The sequence below is a fragment of the Cibotium barometz genome, chromosome 7 (genome assembly GCF_041138505.1).
Source record: "Cibotium barometz isolate CiBa-2024 chromosome 7, ASM4113850v1, whole genome shotgun sequence".
NCBI classification, from domain to species: Eukaryota; Viridiplantae; Streptophyta; class Polypodiopsida; order Cyatheales; family Cibotiaceae; genus Cibotium; species Cibotium barometz.
Genome location: NC_141052.1, coordinates 2586556 through 2604680, shown reverse-complemented (window position 1 = coordinate 2604680; position 18125 = coordinate 2586556). Strand labels below are relative to the sequence as shown.

The window sequence follows — 18125 nt, the reverse complement described above, 5'->3', positions numbered from 1 at the left end:
GGAAAAGCCTTCGGTTGGCCTTTCCAATGGGTCACCGGCTAGTGCAAGCGGGACCATTTTCCGAGAGAGAGAGAGAGAGAGAGAGAGAGGTATTAGCGTCAGTAGAATGCAACAGAATGCAACACGAGGGCATATACCTCTCTCTCTAGAGAAAGGCCTTTAAAATGATGGTATTTGCCATGTATTGGCCCTTTCTATCGAGCACTGGGAGGAAAATTTTGTCAACCCAAGAAATGCAATTTGAATTTAGGATCATGGAAGAACACCATAGGAATCGTAGGATAGACAAGAGGATGGAGAGGGAGAGAGTGGTAGCAAAAGTACTTCAGCTTTTGAAGGTAAAAGGAAGGAGCAGACCGTTGCTGTTGTGGCTATGGCGATGGTGTCCTCCTTCCTGCAGAAATCTCTCGGGTCTCCTTCCTACTACCCTCGCCTTTTCGCCCCTCCATCTCCATCTCCATCTGGCCTCTCTCTGCATCTTCTGTCGCCCCGCGCAGCCATTGCTGGAACTCAGTATTCCCGCATTGCAGCAGATCCCGGACGGCTTCCTCTCTCTCGAGAGTCCATCGACAGCCTGCAAAATGTCTTACAGTCTGCGGCAACGCGAGGAGCTGAGGTAATCAACTACCCCCTGTTTCATCTAGGGTTCAGCTTGATCATCTTGGACGATGATCAATGGTGGGGTTTATTCGGCAGACGGAGGGATTATCTCAGTCAAAAATGAGGGTTTACGTGTTAAATCATTTAACAATCTACATTGATGTTTTGTTGCAAACAGATGGATTAATTGAATTGTTTATGATTATATCGGCATCTTGAGGCTGTAGATTACCTGTTTTGAAAGAGGGTTTAGTGTAAATTATGCATGCACGTCCATGTAGTGCCTGTATGCCAGCCTGCTTACCAGGGTTGTCAAAACCGAATGAGTTTCATTTCCAAAGGGGAGGTAGTGTACGCCTGTACAAATGCACATATATACATACATACATACATACATGCATGCATACATACATAGGTACATACATATTTTATGTATGGTTGTATGTATGTTGTTATGTTGTATGTATGCACTTCTGTATGCATGTGTGTGTGTAAGTGTGAGTGAGAAGAATGCAAGGTTCCTAAGGTACCATGTGTTAGAAACGATACCATACATCTCACCTTGTTTGACAGGAGTTTTGAACCAACTATGTTGCATACACCCGCACGTGTGTATGCATACACGTATGCAAGCATGACACACATGCGTGTATACAAATGTATATGTGTACTTGCTTTTCATAGAAAGATCAAGATATAGCAGCTTATTCACTTTGTTATCATGTAGGTGGTGATGGCAGCTGTAGACAAGCCGCGGAACATCGACTACAAAGGAAAAACTGACCTTGTTACTGAGTAAGGGAGTAATGAGAAATCTCTCGTGTGCACTTAAACTTGATTGCTTTATTTTGATCTCCCTTTTTCTTCTACAGCACAGATAAGCGATGTGAGCTGGCGATATTGGAAGTAGTTAATGCAAAATGTCCAGACCACTTAATATTGGGGGAAGAAGGTGGTGTTAGTGGTGACCCATCTTCGCCTTTTCTATGGTGCATTGACCCTCTTGGTAAATTTTTGTCCTCTGATCATGCTTTCAGCCTTCTGTTCAGTGATGCTCCTTACTATGTGCAATTTTATGGATCATATTGTGATATTTGATTGTGATTGGCTAGATCGATCTCATTCATGTGCTCTTTAGAGCGAGCCGTCAATACAATATGGAAAAGTGTGTACGCTGTATGACATAGTTGTACGGTATAGTACATACGGTATGATACCATACGATATCGTACGGTACCGTATGGTCCGAAACAACCGTGGTGTGTGTGTTCCCCTTCCCCTCCCTCTCCCTAGCTTTTGATCGTTGCTATTTTGAACGTTTTTTTTGGGGTGAAAAAAATGGCCGTTTTGGGCTGTTTTTGATTGTTATGGGGCTTGCTTGCTTTGGGCCTTGGCCTTGGGTGGGTGCCTTAGACTCTTTGGCCTCCCTTTAAAAAGCTCTCCTCTCCATCACAAGTTTCAAGCTCTCATAGCTCTAGCCTCTCAAGCTCAAGCTCTCAGTGCTATTAAGCTCTCCTCTCTTGAGGCTTGGCACTTGCAAGGTGTCCAACTCCAAGTCTCCAAGCACTCTCTCTCTCTCTCTCTCTCTCTCCCCCCCTCGAGTCCCCCTCTTTCTTCCACTCTCTCTCTCCCTCTCTCTGGAGTCTCATTCACCTACAATTTACACATTACATAATCACATTAATGACTATACACATATTAGTAAATACATTGCAAGTTGCAATATGACAATCCAACAAGTCTTATATTTGTCTTGTTGATTCCATCTTGTGCATGGTATGCACCATGCTCAAGTTAGCGCGGCGGTACAATAGCCACTCTAATTGTCGCGTGCTCAAGTGATTGCATATCTTCGTGTGTATAAGTGAGTAGGAACTCCAATTTCTCTCACATGCACCCGAAGAGCAATTCTCTGCTAAGAGCCTCAAAGCCACCTTTTGGGAGGTGGCCATGCATATACCTGAATGTCTCCCACCAAAAGAGAGGCTTCACCATTGATTTTCTCTTCCAGTAAGTGGGAGATGCAATTGCTAATGAGTTTCTCTAGGAACTTTCCATGATGCTCCTCTTGCAATGCTCTCGAGGCAAGAAAGCATTGCGGTCTTAAAGCAACTCCACGTTGTTGAAGAGGGCTGGTGATTTCTAGGTCGTATGCAATAAGGTGGCTAGACCATGGATAGGTCCTCGCATCCACTTTCACCTCTTCTCTACTATGGCCAAAATATCTTCGCGCTTCTTCTCGTCGTTGATGGAAGGAGAAGCGTGCAACTCCGCAATGGCCTCTTTCATGAAGTGAACGAGGAGGCCCAAGGTGGCTCCCTCCATGTTCGTCATGTGCAAAACCTTATAGAAGGCGTGATCGCAATGATGATTGTGTGCACGGCTTGCCAAAACTCCTTCTTTAGGCAAAGCCGTTGCATGGCTTTGGCCTCCTTCGATTCTTGTTCATCCCATTTGCTCCACGTTGTCAAGACCACCGTTTGGTGAAGGTGAGACTTATCGTAGAGCTGCTCTAATAAAAGCCGCATTGTCGAGACCACATGAAGTGTGTGGACGATGGCTTCTTTAACTCTAGCTTGCTATGCTCGCGGAACATACGAGACCACATGAAGCATGTGGACGATGGCTTCTTTAACTCTAGCTTGCTATGCTCGCGGAACATAGCAAGCACCTTCATCTTTGTTGTGAAGAAGGTGACAATGGATGAAGCGTTCGCCATCACTTTATCCACATTAACTTGTCCATGTCCTCCATGAGCAAGTCAATGCAATGGGAGGCACATGGGGTCCACACTATGGCGGGGTAGTTCTCCTCGATCAAGCAGCCTATCCGATGGCAATTTGATGCATTGTCGGTGACGACTTGAACCACATTCTTCCCTCCCTGTCTTTCTAGAATCCATAGCTTGTACAAAGTAAGTGCCAAGAGGGCAAGAGACGAGTATGTTGATGATACCTCTCTTCTTCCGGCCTCTCCATCCATTGGAGAGGATGCTACATCTGTACTTGGTCCATCCTGCTCCCACGGGGTCCGAGAGACCTATGGATTCTCTCCTCAATCAAGCTTCCCATCCAAGTAAGTGCCAAGAGCGCAAGATATGAGTATGTTGATAATATCCCTCTTCTTCTGGCCTCTCCATTTATCGGAGAGGATGCTACATCCGTACTTGGTCCATCCCGCTCGCACTGGGTCGAGAGACCTATCGATTCTCTCCTTCTCTTCATCGAGCCTCTTCGTACGCATGTTGGAGTAGCTTATGTCGGTTCATCCATGCTTCACAAGGGTCCACATTCGCAATGGCTTTGACCATTGTCTTCCATTGCTCTACTTTAAGTACATGGAATGAGAGATTGCACTCAATAATGGTGCATGCAATCTCCAGTCCTGCTAGGCATTGGCGTTCTTGGAGATGCGAAGGCAAAGTAGAGACCCCTCTCCCCAGTGGCTTTGGCAAGAGTGGCTTGCCTCTTTGGTTGCTTGAACCTTTGCCTCTTTGTGGAGGCTGAGTCGCCTTCGTAGCCGCTTTTGCCTCTGACCCAACCTTCACCTCTGTCTCCGCCTCCACAAGAGACCAAGGTTCGAGCAACCAAAGAGGCAAGCCACTCTTGCCAAAGCCACCGGGGGGTCTCTACTTTGTCTTCGCATCTCTAAGAATGCCAACGCCTAGCAAAGGTGGATATTGCACGCACCACTATTGAGTGCAATGTCTCATTCCATGTGCTTAAAGTATAGCAATGGAAAACAATGGTCAAAGCCATTGCGAATGTGGGTCCACGTGAAGAATGGACTAGCGTAGGCTACTCGGACATGCGTAGTAAGAGGCTTGATGAAGAGAAGGAGAGAATCAATAGGTCTCTCGATCCCGTGCGAGCGCGATGGGCCACGTATGGGTGTAGCATCCTCTTCGATGGATGGAGCAACCAGAAGAAAAGGAGTATCATCAACATCCTCGTCTCTTGTCCTCTGGGCATTTACTTTGTGCAGGCCGTGGATTTCAGAAAGGCGGGGAGGAAGATCTCGAGCGAGTTCATATATCGCCATATAAAGGAAGCAATTGTGGAGGTGAGTTGCAGAATTTCAAGTTGCATGTGAATCATGATGATGTTGAATCCATAATTCCATTCATGTAATAATGCATGTTGTGGATCGTGGTATGTAGGTCGGCCTGGAGATTGCGGTGCAAGTCGTCATCAACTGCATCAAATTGTCGTCGGATGGGGCACTTGATTGCGGGGGACTACCCTTTCATAGTGTGGACCCGATGTACCTCTCATTGCAGTGACTTGGTCATGGAGGACATGGGCAAGTTAATGTGGATGAAGGAAGTGATGGTGTACGCTTCATCCATTGTCACCTTCTTCACAACAAAGGTGAAGGTGCTTGCTATGTTTTGTGAGCATAGCAAGCTATAGGGTTAAAGAAGTTGTAGTCCACATGCTTTGCCTACATGTGGCTTTTATTGGAGTGACTCTACGAGGTCAAGTCTCCCCTTTGCCAAACGGTGGTCTCCACAATGTGGAACGAATGGGATGAGTGGGAATTGGAGGAGGCCAAAGCCATGCAACCTCTTTGCCTAAAGGAGGAGTTTTGGCAAGCCGTGCGCACAATCATCATTGTGGTCATGCTCTTCAATAGGGTTTTGCGTATGTCACATGCACACCCTATTGGTGTACAAGTGACATTGCATTCTTAGCATTCAAAAGCATTAAGCATGGCATTCAAGCATTGAGCATGGCATTCAAGTATTAAGCAAGCACTTTGGGCAACCGACAGGTGTGTACATAGCATCCGACCAAAGCATTTGTAGCAGCCGACTGGTAATAGTTAGTCGTGCAGATAATTCTGCATGCCGACTGGTAATAGTCAGCCGACCAAAGCATTTTCTCTAGCAGCCGACTCATTATCATATGTAGTCGTAGAGATAATTTTGCAGCCCGACAACAGTTATACAGCCCGACCAGCATTAAACTAACCTATAAAAACATGGAGCATCATTCAGTCCAGGGTATCTCCAACGTTTTGGTAGTCTTCAGTCCAAGGCATGGTCACCATGAAACTCATTTCGGTGGCCTTGAAACTCATTTTGCGTTTCAGTGTTGAAACGATTCATGCGCATCATTGAAACCATTTCGTTTCATTAGTAGCCGACTCATTATCATATGTAGTCGTAGAGATAATTCTACAGCCCGACAACAGTTACATAGCCCGACCAGCATTAAACTAACCTATAAAAGCATGAAGCATCATTCAGTCCAGGGTATCTCCAACGTTTTGGTAGTCTTCAGTCCAAGGCATGGTCACCATGAAACTCGTTTCGGTGGCCTTGAAACTCGTTTTGCGTTTCAACGTTGAAACGTTTCATGCGCATCATTGAAACCATTTCGTTTCATGCGGAACAAAAAATTGTGATTTTTTCTATCCTTTAACCTCTCTCTATATTTTGAAGTCTTTCACTTCCCTTCTTTTCAGTTTGTCTCTTTTGTTCTCTTCTCTTTTTTATGTTTGAACCATCCTCCTTTCTTCAATGGTGACATTATGGCAATATCTTCTCAATTTTTATGCATATGATCGTTTCGATCTACCGTTTCATTGTGCACCTATCCACAGTTGAAACGTTTCATTCCAAAATAGATCGTTTTGACACTGAAACGTTTCAGCAATGAAACGTTTCGTGGTGACCATGGTCCAAGGCTACAGGAAGGGTGGAGTAGCAGCAGTTCAGCATTCATAAGGCAGGCATAGTAGCAGTCAGCATACAGTCATCTCCTGCCTCCTACGTACAGGAAAGCCAGCATCCCAAAGGGTGGACCTCAGCATTGGAGAAAGGAACATATATCATCATCATCATCATTCAGCATATCTCTCATCCCGAGAAGGATATTTATCTAGGACAGGCATAGATCTATTTATAGATCTTCATTGTAACCATTGCATTGACACTATTGTCTATCTCTTAAGTATAATTAAGTGAAGGTTAGTCAAGTCTAAGGTTGTTTCCTACGGTCAATCCCTCGCATGTCACAATGCATGACGGACATGGAGGGGGGCACCTTGGGCCTCCTCATGAGGGAGGCCATTGAGGAGCTGCACGCTTCTCCTTCCATCGATGAGAAGAAGTGCGAAGATATTTTGGCCATAGTGGAGAAGAGGTGGGGATGCGAAGACCTATCCATGGTCTAGCTGCGTTGCATCTGGCGTTGGCCCTCTTCAGCAACGTGGAGTTGCTTCAGGACCGCGATGCTTTCTTGCCGAAAGCATTGCCAAAGGAGCATCATGGGAAGCTCTTGGAGGAACTCATTAGCTACAACGATCAAAGGGGGGGAGCCGCAATTGCATGATGCATCTCCCACTTGTTGGAAAAGGGAATCAACTGTGAAGCCCCTCTTTTGGTGGGAGACTTCAGGTATGTGCATAGCCACCTCCAAAAGGTGGCTTTGAGGCTCTTAGTGCTGGATTGCTCTTCGGGTGTATGTTAGAGGCATTGGAGCATAGTCACAAGGGACGGGGACGGGGGACGGGACGGGGGATGGCCATAAGTAGGGAACGGGGACGGGGGAGGGAACGACACTCAAAAAATACTTTTTTTTTTAAATTTTTCTACTGTGCACTTATTCTACTTTGGAAGTACATCAAAATGAGCACAAATTTACACTAAAATGCTAAGATTTTGAGTCATATTAATAATTAAGTAGATACAAAATGAGTCATGACTCAAGAGTCAGGACTCAGGAGTCAGGACTAAGCCTTAAGGAGGCAAAATACAAGGACGGACTCAAATGAGTCAATGACAAAAAAGTGCTGACGACTAGAGGCTAGAGGCTAGAGCTAAGTAGTAAGGCCCATGAATCATGATCCATGAATGATCATCCACGTGAAGTGCTCGCCTCATGGTCATGGGTAGCTTGTGCGGCTGCCAAAGAAGCATCAAGCTCATCCTTAGTCTCATCCTCACTGCGGCATGCTGCTTCTGCACCTCATCCTCCCGTTGCTCTTCTTGTTGACTCATCTCCCACTCGGTGAAGGAATCTGCCTTCTTGGTCACGCTCTTGCAAAGCATTCACAAGTTCGCGCTGACGAAGACAAGGTCATTGGCACGCTCTACCCCGAGTCGGTTCCTCTTCCTAGAGGCAATGTGGTTGTAGGTACTCCAAAGTTGCTCCAAGCAAGAGGAGCTGACGGCCTGGCTAAGTATGCGGATGGCAAGCTGCTGCAGCTCCGGTCCATCTGAACCAAAGTCCTCCCACCATAGAGCAGCACCAACTTTGGAGCGGTCAACCTGTGCATCATGACAGCCATAGGAGCCATGAAATGATCTGTACATCGAAAGCTGGTCCCTGATCTTGCGCCTAACCGATGCATCAGGCACAAGACGATCCAAGATGATCCTCCATCCAGCGCTCACCTCCCGGTCGCTCTCCTGCTTGTTGCCTTGGAATTCTGGGTCCACCACATAAGCTGTTGCATGCAATGGAGAGTAGTAGGAATTCCACCTTCCTAGACACAAGGCATGGATCTCCTTGTATCTGTCTTCGTCAGGCACGAAGTCTTTCAACTTCTCTATCATGCGATCCATGGCCTCATAGACCTTGCCTATGCATGGCTGCATAGCGTCTACAATCCTCAACAGGTGGACTATGGGCCTCACCATAGCATCTGTGGTCTTCACATGCTCCCACCAAGAGGCGTCATCCGCCCGTAGCCTACACTCTTGGCCAGTGTTTGTATGGGACTCTTGCATGGCGACAAACTCGTCGCTAAGGAAAAGCCCCCTCAAAGCACCACTACAATCCTTCAACCGGCCCAACATGAGAAAGTTGTAGGCAAACCGGGTGTCGGAATATTTGAGGAGAGAGAGACAGGACCTCTTGTTGAACTCATGCCGAGGTCTTTGGTGGTTGAGGACAAAGGAGACCATGGTGTTGGCCTCCTCAATGAGCGGGCTGATCCATGGTAATGCCCCGATGTCCTTGAGGAGGTTGTTTAGGCAATGAGCCATACAAAAGGACACCGTGACATGTCCATACATACTTTGGAGAATAGCTCCCGCCGCCCTATTGGAAGGCTCCCCTTCCGCAACAAAGCCCACTACATGCTCGGGGCCAACGATCTCCATGGTGGTAGCCCACTCCGCCGCAAGCACATCCGCGCTCTTCCGAGTGCCGGATGCATCATGAGATGAGATGAAGTACATCTCTCCACGGGAATATGCAACCATGCCGTGAATACTCCTCTTGCGGGTGTCACTCCATCCATCCACAATGAGGGAGACTCCGTTCCTCTCCCATTGCCGCTTTGTGTTGTCGGCCGCTTGCTCTACAATGCGCTTCTCCTTGTCGAGCAATGTAGTGCGCAAGCTCTCGGATGGGGGGGCGTATAGGTTGAGCCATACTCCCCAATCTTCTTAACCATTACCTTGAAGTATTCTGACCTATTCAAGAAGGTAATTTACTAATGAGAAGGAGACTAGGATGATGAAAACATGAATGATGAATTGGCAATGATCGATTGCACTTACCTAGCCGCTTGAAAGGCAATGTGGTCGTGGAAGAAGAAGCGGGCCACCGCCATATCCACCTCCTCCTTCAACTTGGGCTTCCAATTCTCCCCAAGTGTAGATTGTCGCCGTGGGCCACGTAATGATTGAGAGGCCGTGGAGATGGAGGGTGCCGGTGTCGTGGATGGAGTAACATTCCGACTTGATGGCGAAGGTGATGGTGTGCATGATCCCGATCCACCACATGACTCCATGGTAGAGGCTTGAGTTCCTCTCCCCATCGTTGCGGGATCCACGGCCACTCGTGGTGTCCTTCTTGTCACTTCGACCGCTTCGTAGACGCTAAGCTTGGCAAGAAGTTCCCGTCTCTTCTCGGGCGTGACATTCGTGCAAAACCTCACCTCATGCCCACTCTCATGCAAGAGGTGGGCTCGCACTTTGTCGGCGCCACCTGTTCGCCGGTACGGGCAAAGCTTGCATACCACCATGTCCATCCCGTTGTCCTTCTACGAGAAGCCCCGGCACGTGAGGAGGATGCCATGGTTGAAGATGGCTTGCCGCTTGACTCTTGAGCCTTGAGAGAGAGAGAGAGAGAGAGCCTAGAGGCTTGGAAGTTGGAAGACTCAAGACTCAAGAGGCTTGAGGGAGAGATGAGAGCCTAGGCCCTAGAGCTTGGAACTTGGAAGTTGGAAGAGACTCGAGAGAAGATTCAAGAAGCTTGAGCCTTGAAAGCTTGAGCAATGAGCAATGAACTTGTGTGTGCTTGTAGCCTTGTAGAGGTGGGCTCTTATATAGATAGGCAAGAGAGAGAGGAAAGCCTCAAGGGCAAGAGAGAGAGAGAGGGCCAAGGCCCAACAGCCATAAACGGCTAGAAGAGCCCAAGCCCAACAGCCATAAACGGCTACAAAGGCAGGCAGGCGGCAGGCAGGCGCAACGGCCAGAAACGGGCGCAACGGCCAGAAACGGCTCTCAGCCGTCCCCGACAGCCGTCCCCCGTCCCTGCGCCGTCCCCTGTTTGAAACGCCCGTCGGGGGACGTCCGTCTGTCCCCGTCCCCTGTGCCGTCCCGTTTCGGCGTCCCAGCGTTTCTAGGCTCCGTCCCCGCCGTCCCCTGTGACTATGCATTGGAGTTCCTACTCACTTATACACACGAAGATACGCAATCGCTTAAGCATGCGAGAGTAGAGCGGCTAGTGTATTGCCGCGATAACTTGTGCATGGTGCGTGCTATGCACAAGATGGAATCGGTAAGGTAGGAGGTATAAGGCTTGTCAAGTTTCATATTGCAATTTGGAATGTATTTACCAATATGTGTAGAATCATTAATGTGATAATGTAATTTGTAAATTGGAGGTGAATGTGGATGCATTCAAGCTGATAGGGAACACTCTTGAGAGTGTCCATAAAGAGCAAGATGAGGAGGAGAGGATGTATGCAGGGATCTATAGAGAGCTTGTGGCGGTTGATCGACGACTTACTCGCACTCGTCATGGGCGTGTAGCTAGTGGTAGAGGAGTGCGAGTAGGCACTCGTAGATGCACCATTCGTCGTGGGTAGCTAGTGGCAGAGGAGTGAGAGTAGGCACCCGCAGATGCACCATTCGTTGCGGTTCGAGGGGACAGTGTAGACTAGCTCTTTAGCCGCTCTTGAAGATGAGGATGCTCCCCTTGGCTTCTCACATGAGGTCTCGAAGATGGCCTCTTCTCCTACAGATCATCTCAGTGAGCGCTCTGATAGTGATGATTTCTCCATCTAGGTCCTAGGATTTAGATTCTAGCCTTCGTCCTCTTATCCATCTTTTTGTGGTGTGCATTGCATCGATCTTACGGTCAAGCTGCCCTCTTATTAATTTTTTTGTACTTGCGCCTAGCGCGCATTGCACCGATGTTACGGTCTAGCCGCCCTTGGTACTATATGCTTTGTACTTTTGTTTGTAAGTTGTTTTTAATGGAATTTTGGCTTGCAACAACCTTTGAGCTCTCTATCCTTTCAAACTGATAATCTATAAATTTATGAAGTGTTAAAAAAAACCGTACTTTACCGTGTCCTATTCCAAAATTTCATACGGTATGGTAAATTTCCGTATGGTATCGTACTATACTGTATCGTACGACCATATGCTCTTGGGCCTTTGCTCTCTCTTCTTCACTTTTCTTCTTCTTCCCTTTCTTCGTCGAACCTGCACCTCCTATCTCACATTTAACAGAATTTCCGGCATCTCCATCTGTTGCCTAATTTTGCATAGTGCCTCATTGAGATCTGGGTGATTCTATTCGTGTAGGGGAAGACACTATTCTAATTCATAGATATGGTACATCCTGTACAAAATGCACGGTTTGCAAGTATTGCGGGTGGCGTATTGTGTGCTACTCGTGTGGGCACATTACACATGGGAGACTAAGCAATGAGCAGGTGGGTACTTTAGCCTTTATCCCTTTGGGAAAAAAAAATGAGAGGAGGGGAGGGAGGCTACTTTGGGGGAAGGGAAGGGGGAAGCCACACTAGGGGCCTTTATTTCCAAACAAGTGCGGAGTCCCCTGATCGAAGAAGGGCCCGGGATCCAAATGCGCAAGAGGCTGCTTGGTGCTGCGGCATCTGGTCTGAGGGTTGGAGAGGCAGAATCCCCTAAGCAACTGTGGGCTCAATATTGCAAAGGTTTTTTTATTATTATAAAGGCAAGCAGGAGGCTGCCACAATGAGAGACTGCTTTTTTGGTTGGAATGAATGGTTTTGACCTTTTTGCCCTGACCATTTCAATGCTGAAGAATGTTCTCCTTTTGTTGCTGAATGTAGCTTTTGATTTGGTCTCTCATTACAAACAAATGCGCATTTAATTTTTTCAGTTCTATTGTTCAATGCTTTGTTCTTGCAGATGGAACTACAAATTTTGCGCATGGTTATCCATCATTTGGAGTGTCAATTGCAGTTCTTTACAGAGGAAAGCCTCTTGCAGCTAGTGTGGTAAGTTTTCACTGTTAATTTGTCTTGATTGCAATAAGGCGCAACAAAACACACTTGTGTAAGATGATCTTGCCTTCTTTACCAATTGAAAGATTGGGTGTGGCATTCTTGTTCGTTTACAACAATTGGTTCTTTTATAAAGAGGCTTTGAGGACAAGCTGACAGCATTCTGTTGGCCAGGTTGAATTTTCAGGAGGACCTTACTGTTGGGTGACAAGAACTTTTGCTGCATCTGCAGGCAACACCACAATTGCCTATTAGTCAGTCCTGAGCTTATTGGTCTTGTTTTTGGTGCCTATTAGCCACATACTTTGAGTCGTTTTTTAAACAGGATTTGTTCAAGGAGTTGTGATATTTTGAGAAGCACTGTTTGTTTTTAACAGGGGGTGGAGCTTTCTGCAACGGAAAGAGAATAAGTGTTAGCGCTGCTGATGAGGTTTGGTTGCTTCACAAATTAGCGCGTAATATAACCACATTCTTTGTTGTTTCCTTATGCCTCTTGGTTTCACCTTCTCAAAACAGGTGGAGAAGTCGCTGTTTGTGACGGGTTTTGGTTATGAGCATGATGAGGCTTGGGCCACAAACCTTACCTTATTTAAAGAGTTCACTGACATAAGTCGAGTATGGGTCTGGGACTTTCTTAAACAACCATGGTTTTTGTTTTACTTTGCTGAAACTTAATGACCCAAGCTATCGCTATCTTTGTGGTTCAATACCATTTTATGAACCAATTTATCTTTGTGGTCTAGGGTGTGAGGCGCCTTGGTGCTGCCTCGGTTGACATGTGCCATGTTGCTCTTGGCATTGTGGAAGCTTACTGGGAGTATCGTCTTAAGCCCTGGGATATGGCTGCTGGCGTACTGGTATTTTTACCTCTCATGCCATACTAAATTACATGTTGATGTTGGGAAGTTTTGTTCTAGTAAGCACAGTATTTTGGTTGGAGTGTTTATCAGAAGTGCCATCATGTTCAAGATCAAAGGTGGTTGGTCTTTTGTTCCTAAGCTGCAGTATTCTTGCCCTCCATGCAGATAGTTGAAGAAGCCGGGGGAAAAGTTACATGCATGGACGGAGGGGATTTTTGTGTGTTTGACAGATCAGTTTTGGTGTCAAATGGCAGTCTCCATGATAAGGTAAAGGTTTTACATATTTTACCCCTGTGTTGAACTTGTGAGTCTTAAAGAATTATAAAATCATGTCGGCTCAGTTCTATTCAGCCATTAGGTAGCTCAATCACTATCTCTATGTTCTTGCCTAGCACAGCCGGTGCACCACTTATCGGCTTCACCGGTCGCAAACAATAAGTTTGAATGCGTCCAGGGTATAGCTGTGGTATACAGGCGAACCACATGTACTGCCCGCTCAGAGAATGGAGTTGACTGTACAACTTACCCAACTTGGTGGTTGCATTCAGTAAAATTTTTGAAAAGTCTGCTCTGGCACTAAAGACTGTTTGGACAGCTCTGAGTGGAAACATGGAAACAGTTATGTGAGTCTGCTGTTGGCGAGGGACTTTTCATTGGTGCCAGAAAAGAAAAAAGTTCCCTAGGCTAGCCCTAAGCTCCCGTGGAAAATTGGCAGTGGCCCAATTGTAGTGTCCACGTATCATGTCGGTTGAGCTGAAGCAAGGTTGAGCTGAAGCAAGGTTTACTTTATACCATAGTAACAGGAAACGACCGTTTCCTAGCCTCGAAATGTAGAAATGCCGTTTCTTCAGAGTTGCCGTTTCCGTTTCCCAATCTCCGATCAAAATATCACCCATTGATTTGTCTCATCTAGTGCTTGCTTAGTGATTTTCTACAAATTTTGTTGGCTATTTATTTCAAGTTATGTTGGTGCACTCCTCAAACCTTTCCCAAGTTATTAATTTTCTCATAGATCCACTGTTTCCTAGTTTTGAGCCGTTGCTATTTCCAACGGCCGGCCATTGCCATTGCAGTTTCCATTTCATGCAACTATGCTGTATACCCTGTGTGCAGACTGGAACCACCTGTATGCAAATCTATCTGCAGCAAGGTTAAGCTTTGATACCAACTGCAAAGCTCTTGTGCCTGTGTGCTAGAGTTCCTAGAAATAGAGAGAGAAGAGTGCAGCATAACTCAAACGTAACCACACACAAGTAGTCCTAAAACTACTCTTTGTATTAGGTTCAATGAAATTGTTTACAACTGAATTTGAAGTACAAATAATACTGAAAATGTTGACCCTTGATCTCAGCCCAGTAGGACAGTCCAACTGTGCCTATATTCACATGTGCTGGATATTCACAGCCAGTTGGGCAGCATATGGAGCAGTCTGCAGCGTATAGAGCAGGCGGGTAGACGTGGACAGCAGCACCCACGTATCGGGCAGGTCAGGCAGCCACATGTGGGAAACCAAATTGCGGGCCGTCCTCTACAGGCGGAGAGGAGTATGACAGGCCAACTGTGCACGACAACTGTCCATCTCATTTTCTACCAACAAGCAATCAAGTCTTCTGCAAAGCGCCTCTCTAGTCTTAGGCTGATCGGGGGTGATCTTCGGTGGTGCTGCCCTCTCAGCCTGCAGAGGACGGCCCATTCCCACGTGTGGCTGCCAGGGGGGCTGCCCGACACCTGGGTGCCTCTGTCCAAGTCTACCTGCCTGCTCTATAGGTTTGGACTGCTCCATATGCTGCCCGACTGGCTGTGGCTTCCACGTGTGCCTGGAATACATGGTGTGTCACATGGGGCAACCATGAAGGATTGGGTTTAGAGTTTTTGTTTGTCAAGATATTTGCACTTGGGCCATGTGGTGGAGAATGGGATCATTCTTTCTTCAACAAGGAGTGTTGGCGTGGATTAGCAAGCTTCCACATCTTTGGTCAAGGCACTCCTCTCCTCTCCTCTCTAAGAAAGAATGGTTCGGCATGCAAGAAGGTGTGGGGCATGGCTAAAAGGCTAGTAGTATGGATGCTTTTTGATGAAAGGCTAGCAGCTTGGATATGTTTATCAACAAAAAGAAATAAAAGCAAGATGATGAGATGAAGAAATGAACATGTAATTAGATTTTGGGACAACAAATGATCCAGATATTCATATTCTTGTCCCAAACACTTTGCTTAAATATTAAATTTCAAGTTCAAAACTCGATTTGAATTTTAAAGCTACTATTTTTTTTGAAAAATTCAGGCTGAATATATATTATGTTACAATGTAGTATTTTCAAATTATTTGGGGTTTTTCAAACTTTCAAATGACTTGGGCCATGAAGAATGGTGAAATCCTTAGTTTAGTTGAATAGAGCAACGACCTTCTAAGTTGAAGGTCACTGGTCCAAGTTCTATAGGATGCGGAAAGTGCACATTGGTTCATGTACCTACAGAAATGCTTTGCCCTTGTTCAGGGTTGGTGGGTTCTTCTTTTGAATCGAACTTGCATCATGCTTCGGTCACTTTTCACCACAGTTGTGTATGGGTAAAACCAATAACCTCGGTAGAACAATATTCTTCTGTTCATGCAGTTTTCAAATAAACCATTCAAACAGTCTTTTAGGCTTGCTGAGGAACCCACCTTTCCCCCTGAAGTAGCATGTAGGCGAGCTAGTAGTTGATTGAACTCTTGAGCATGTTCTTGGGTTTGGTCCCAGCTTGCTACAGCCAATGGACACCTCATTTGAGGCGGGGCAAGAATAGGGGTTGAAGCTTGGAGAATAGCAGCAAATCGCACTGATTAGCAGGATCCAAGGTGGGGTAAAAAAAGGAACGGTCAAAAGTAGGGCCAATGTGGAATTGGGGGATGAGAGTGTAAATGCAGAACATTGGCCTTTGAAATTGGGGAATATGGCCCTAAATCAATCACTGTTTAGATCTCTTTCCTAGCTCAAACGTGTGCTAGTGCTAGCAATGGTGAAACACCTGAATGAATTGGTGCAAGCTGGAGGTTGGGTCCTGAGCTGCATCAATATGTGCACTTGAACGCTAGGATTGGGGGGCTGCAAACTGCGAAGTGTGTGGAGCTTAATCTTGTTAAAACAAATGTGTAGAGTGAGGTTGCAAAAATGGTGCCCTATTTGCGTGTTGCTTGATTTGGTGCCTTCCAATTTTGCATGGCATGGCAAGTTGGGACGATGCGCAGGGGAAGGAGCAGACAAGGAAACGGTGTTGAGATCATGAAAACAAGCGGTTTTGAGTGCTATGTCTCACATTTTTAATTGTTCTATGGCTACGACATGCCATGCATATCACATGCTTAAGCAGGCTATAGAGTCTTAGAATTACACAAAGAAAGCTGATTGTATGGCTACCATCTTGTATGTCAAAGTTTCTAAGGTTCTTGTAATTTGTTTTAAAAGTTGAGCATGAAAAGGATTGATGAATAATTTTTTTTTTGTTCAGATTCTGGACATAATTGCTCCACCAAGCAAAAAGCTGATTGAAAATGGCTTTGATTTTTCTCAATGGTTCAAACCGGAGGGGTATGCATCAGATTTGTGAGTATTCCCAGATGGAAAGGAATAATTTCTAGGCGCATTAAGTGATGATGTAAGTGGTTGCTGTTTTGAAGATCCAAAAAGCACTCCAGATACATCTGCTATGTACCTTGTGTATACAAGGTGCTTGGGGCTTGTGGTGTTAAGTTCCTATATCACTAGATGTCTGCATCACGACCATTAACTTCCTAGCATGTAAGCTATTTTTTTTTGGGGGGGTCTTGTTTCAAATGCCTTTCCCTGAACTTTGCTCCAAGCTTCTCTCTTTGGAGCTTAATTTTGCGCAATGTGATGATGGCGTATCATCAATTGAGGACACATGGCTTGTATAAGCTCAATGCGAAGTTTTAGCTTGGCAAATTTGTCCAATACTTCCACAGAAATTCAGATTTAAAAAAATCAACTTGCTCGTCTTTAGGGTTATTTTTTTCATACAACATGCAGCCAGCTCTCTTCTGAAAGTTTGAGCACCTGCAATGCAAAGGAATTTGGGCCTACATTTCTTCTAGTGAAGAGAAGTGCATGCTGCCAATTTGTGGAAGTATGTAAAGCAAGGAATGGAAAAGGTAAAGCATCACTTTTTTTCTGAGTATTTGGGTCTTCATGCTGTGGTAAATCTTGTGGAATCGTGTTCACATACACACAAGCATGCAACGCATACAGAAACAGTTTGTTTTTTAATTATTCTCCAAGAAATGCTGCTGTTGTTAGAGATGCAAATAATGACAGAACTTGGTGTTGATCCGAGTCATTTGATCAGGTGGTTGAACTCTTATGTGCTAACATGCTCTACAATGTTAAGGGCTGTTGAAAGAAACAAGGCCCAATAATTTGAGCCCTTGAAAAATATAAGGAAAATTGAGCGCTGTAAAACTCAACCAAAGGGATGATCATTTGGTGGCTAAATCCATTGGAGCTTTGGAAAGGTGCAAATGTAAGTTGACAGTTTGAGCAGCTTGGTCTTATTTTAAGAGATGTAACCTTAGCATGTGGGTAGATCAGATGGTTAACCCACAGCTCTTCAGCTGTTGACTGCATTCTTGTAGGATTTTTAACCATTGCGCCAAGCAATTTTTTAGTGCTTTACAGGCTGTTGTCACCCTTAATGGCGTTGGAGTTATGTACTTTGTAAAAGCATGCACTTAATTCCGTATGGCACATGACCATACTACTTATTTCCCACTTTATCAAAGCTAGTGTTTGTTGTTTTTAGGCTTAATCTAAATAATACCGTGTACTGCAAGTATAACTTACCATCCAAGTACATTGTGTTTTTTCCTTATAGAACTATGAACATTTACAACACATGGCGCAAGGAATAACCACTAGTGACATCACTTTGTGGTGGGCAAGGGTCACTAGCACAATGTGTGCCATTTTAGAATAGTCTCTCTTCCTTTCATATGTTTATATTTTCTGGTTTTAATATTCTAAATTTGGAAGGGTAGCCCTATTTTGAGAAAGGGGCAAGGACTATTACAATCAATGAAACAACTAAAACATGCCTCTTAATTTTTCATAAGGCAACTCAAGGATTGATGGCTATCCCTACCTCATGTGAGGGGGCACACAGGCCACCACCACGTGCAACTATCATTCTCATAAAAGTGACAATGGTGAGG

General features: G+C 45.6%; 1 protein-coding gene across 1 annotated transcript; it reads left to right on the top strand.

Annotated features, from left to right (window-relative positions):
- Positions 1-228: 228 nt before the first annotated feature.
- LOC147636587 (phosphatase IMPL1, chloroplastic-like) lies at positions 229-17092 on the top strand. Its single transcript, XM_086800008.1, has 10 exons — positions 229-616; positions 1328-1395; positions 1473-1606; positions 11966-12054; positions 12235-12292; positions 12438-12490; positions 12577-12675; positions 12804-12917; positions 13086-13187; positions 16409-17092. Exons 1-10 carry the CDS (start codon positions 374-376, stop codon positions 16505-16507), a joined length of 1059 nt encoding a protein of 352 aa, XP_086656134.1. The 5' UTR covers positions 229-373; the 3' UTR covers positions 16508-17092.
- Positions 17093-18125: the final 1033 nt, after the last annotated feature.

What these genes read in the sequence shown, in the direction of transcription:
- LOC147636587 (XM_086800008.1), top strand. Translation starts at nt 374, where the DNA reads ATGGCGATGGTGTCCTCCTTCCTGCAGAAATCTCTCGGGTCTCCTTCC. An exon ending in AACTTTTGCTGCATCTGCAG is followed by an intron (nt 12,293 to 12,437) that starts GCAACACCACAA and finishes TGTTTTTAACAG; the next exon opens with GGGGTGGAGCTTTCTGCAAC. An exon ending in AGTTCACTGACATAAGTCGA is followed by an intron (nt 12,676 to 12,803) that starts GTATGGGTCTGG and finishes TTTGTGGTCTAG; the next exon opens with GGTGTGAGGCGCCTTGGTGC.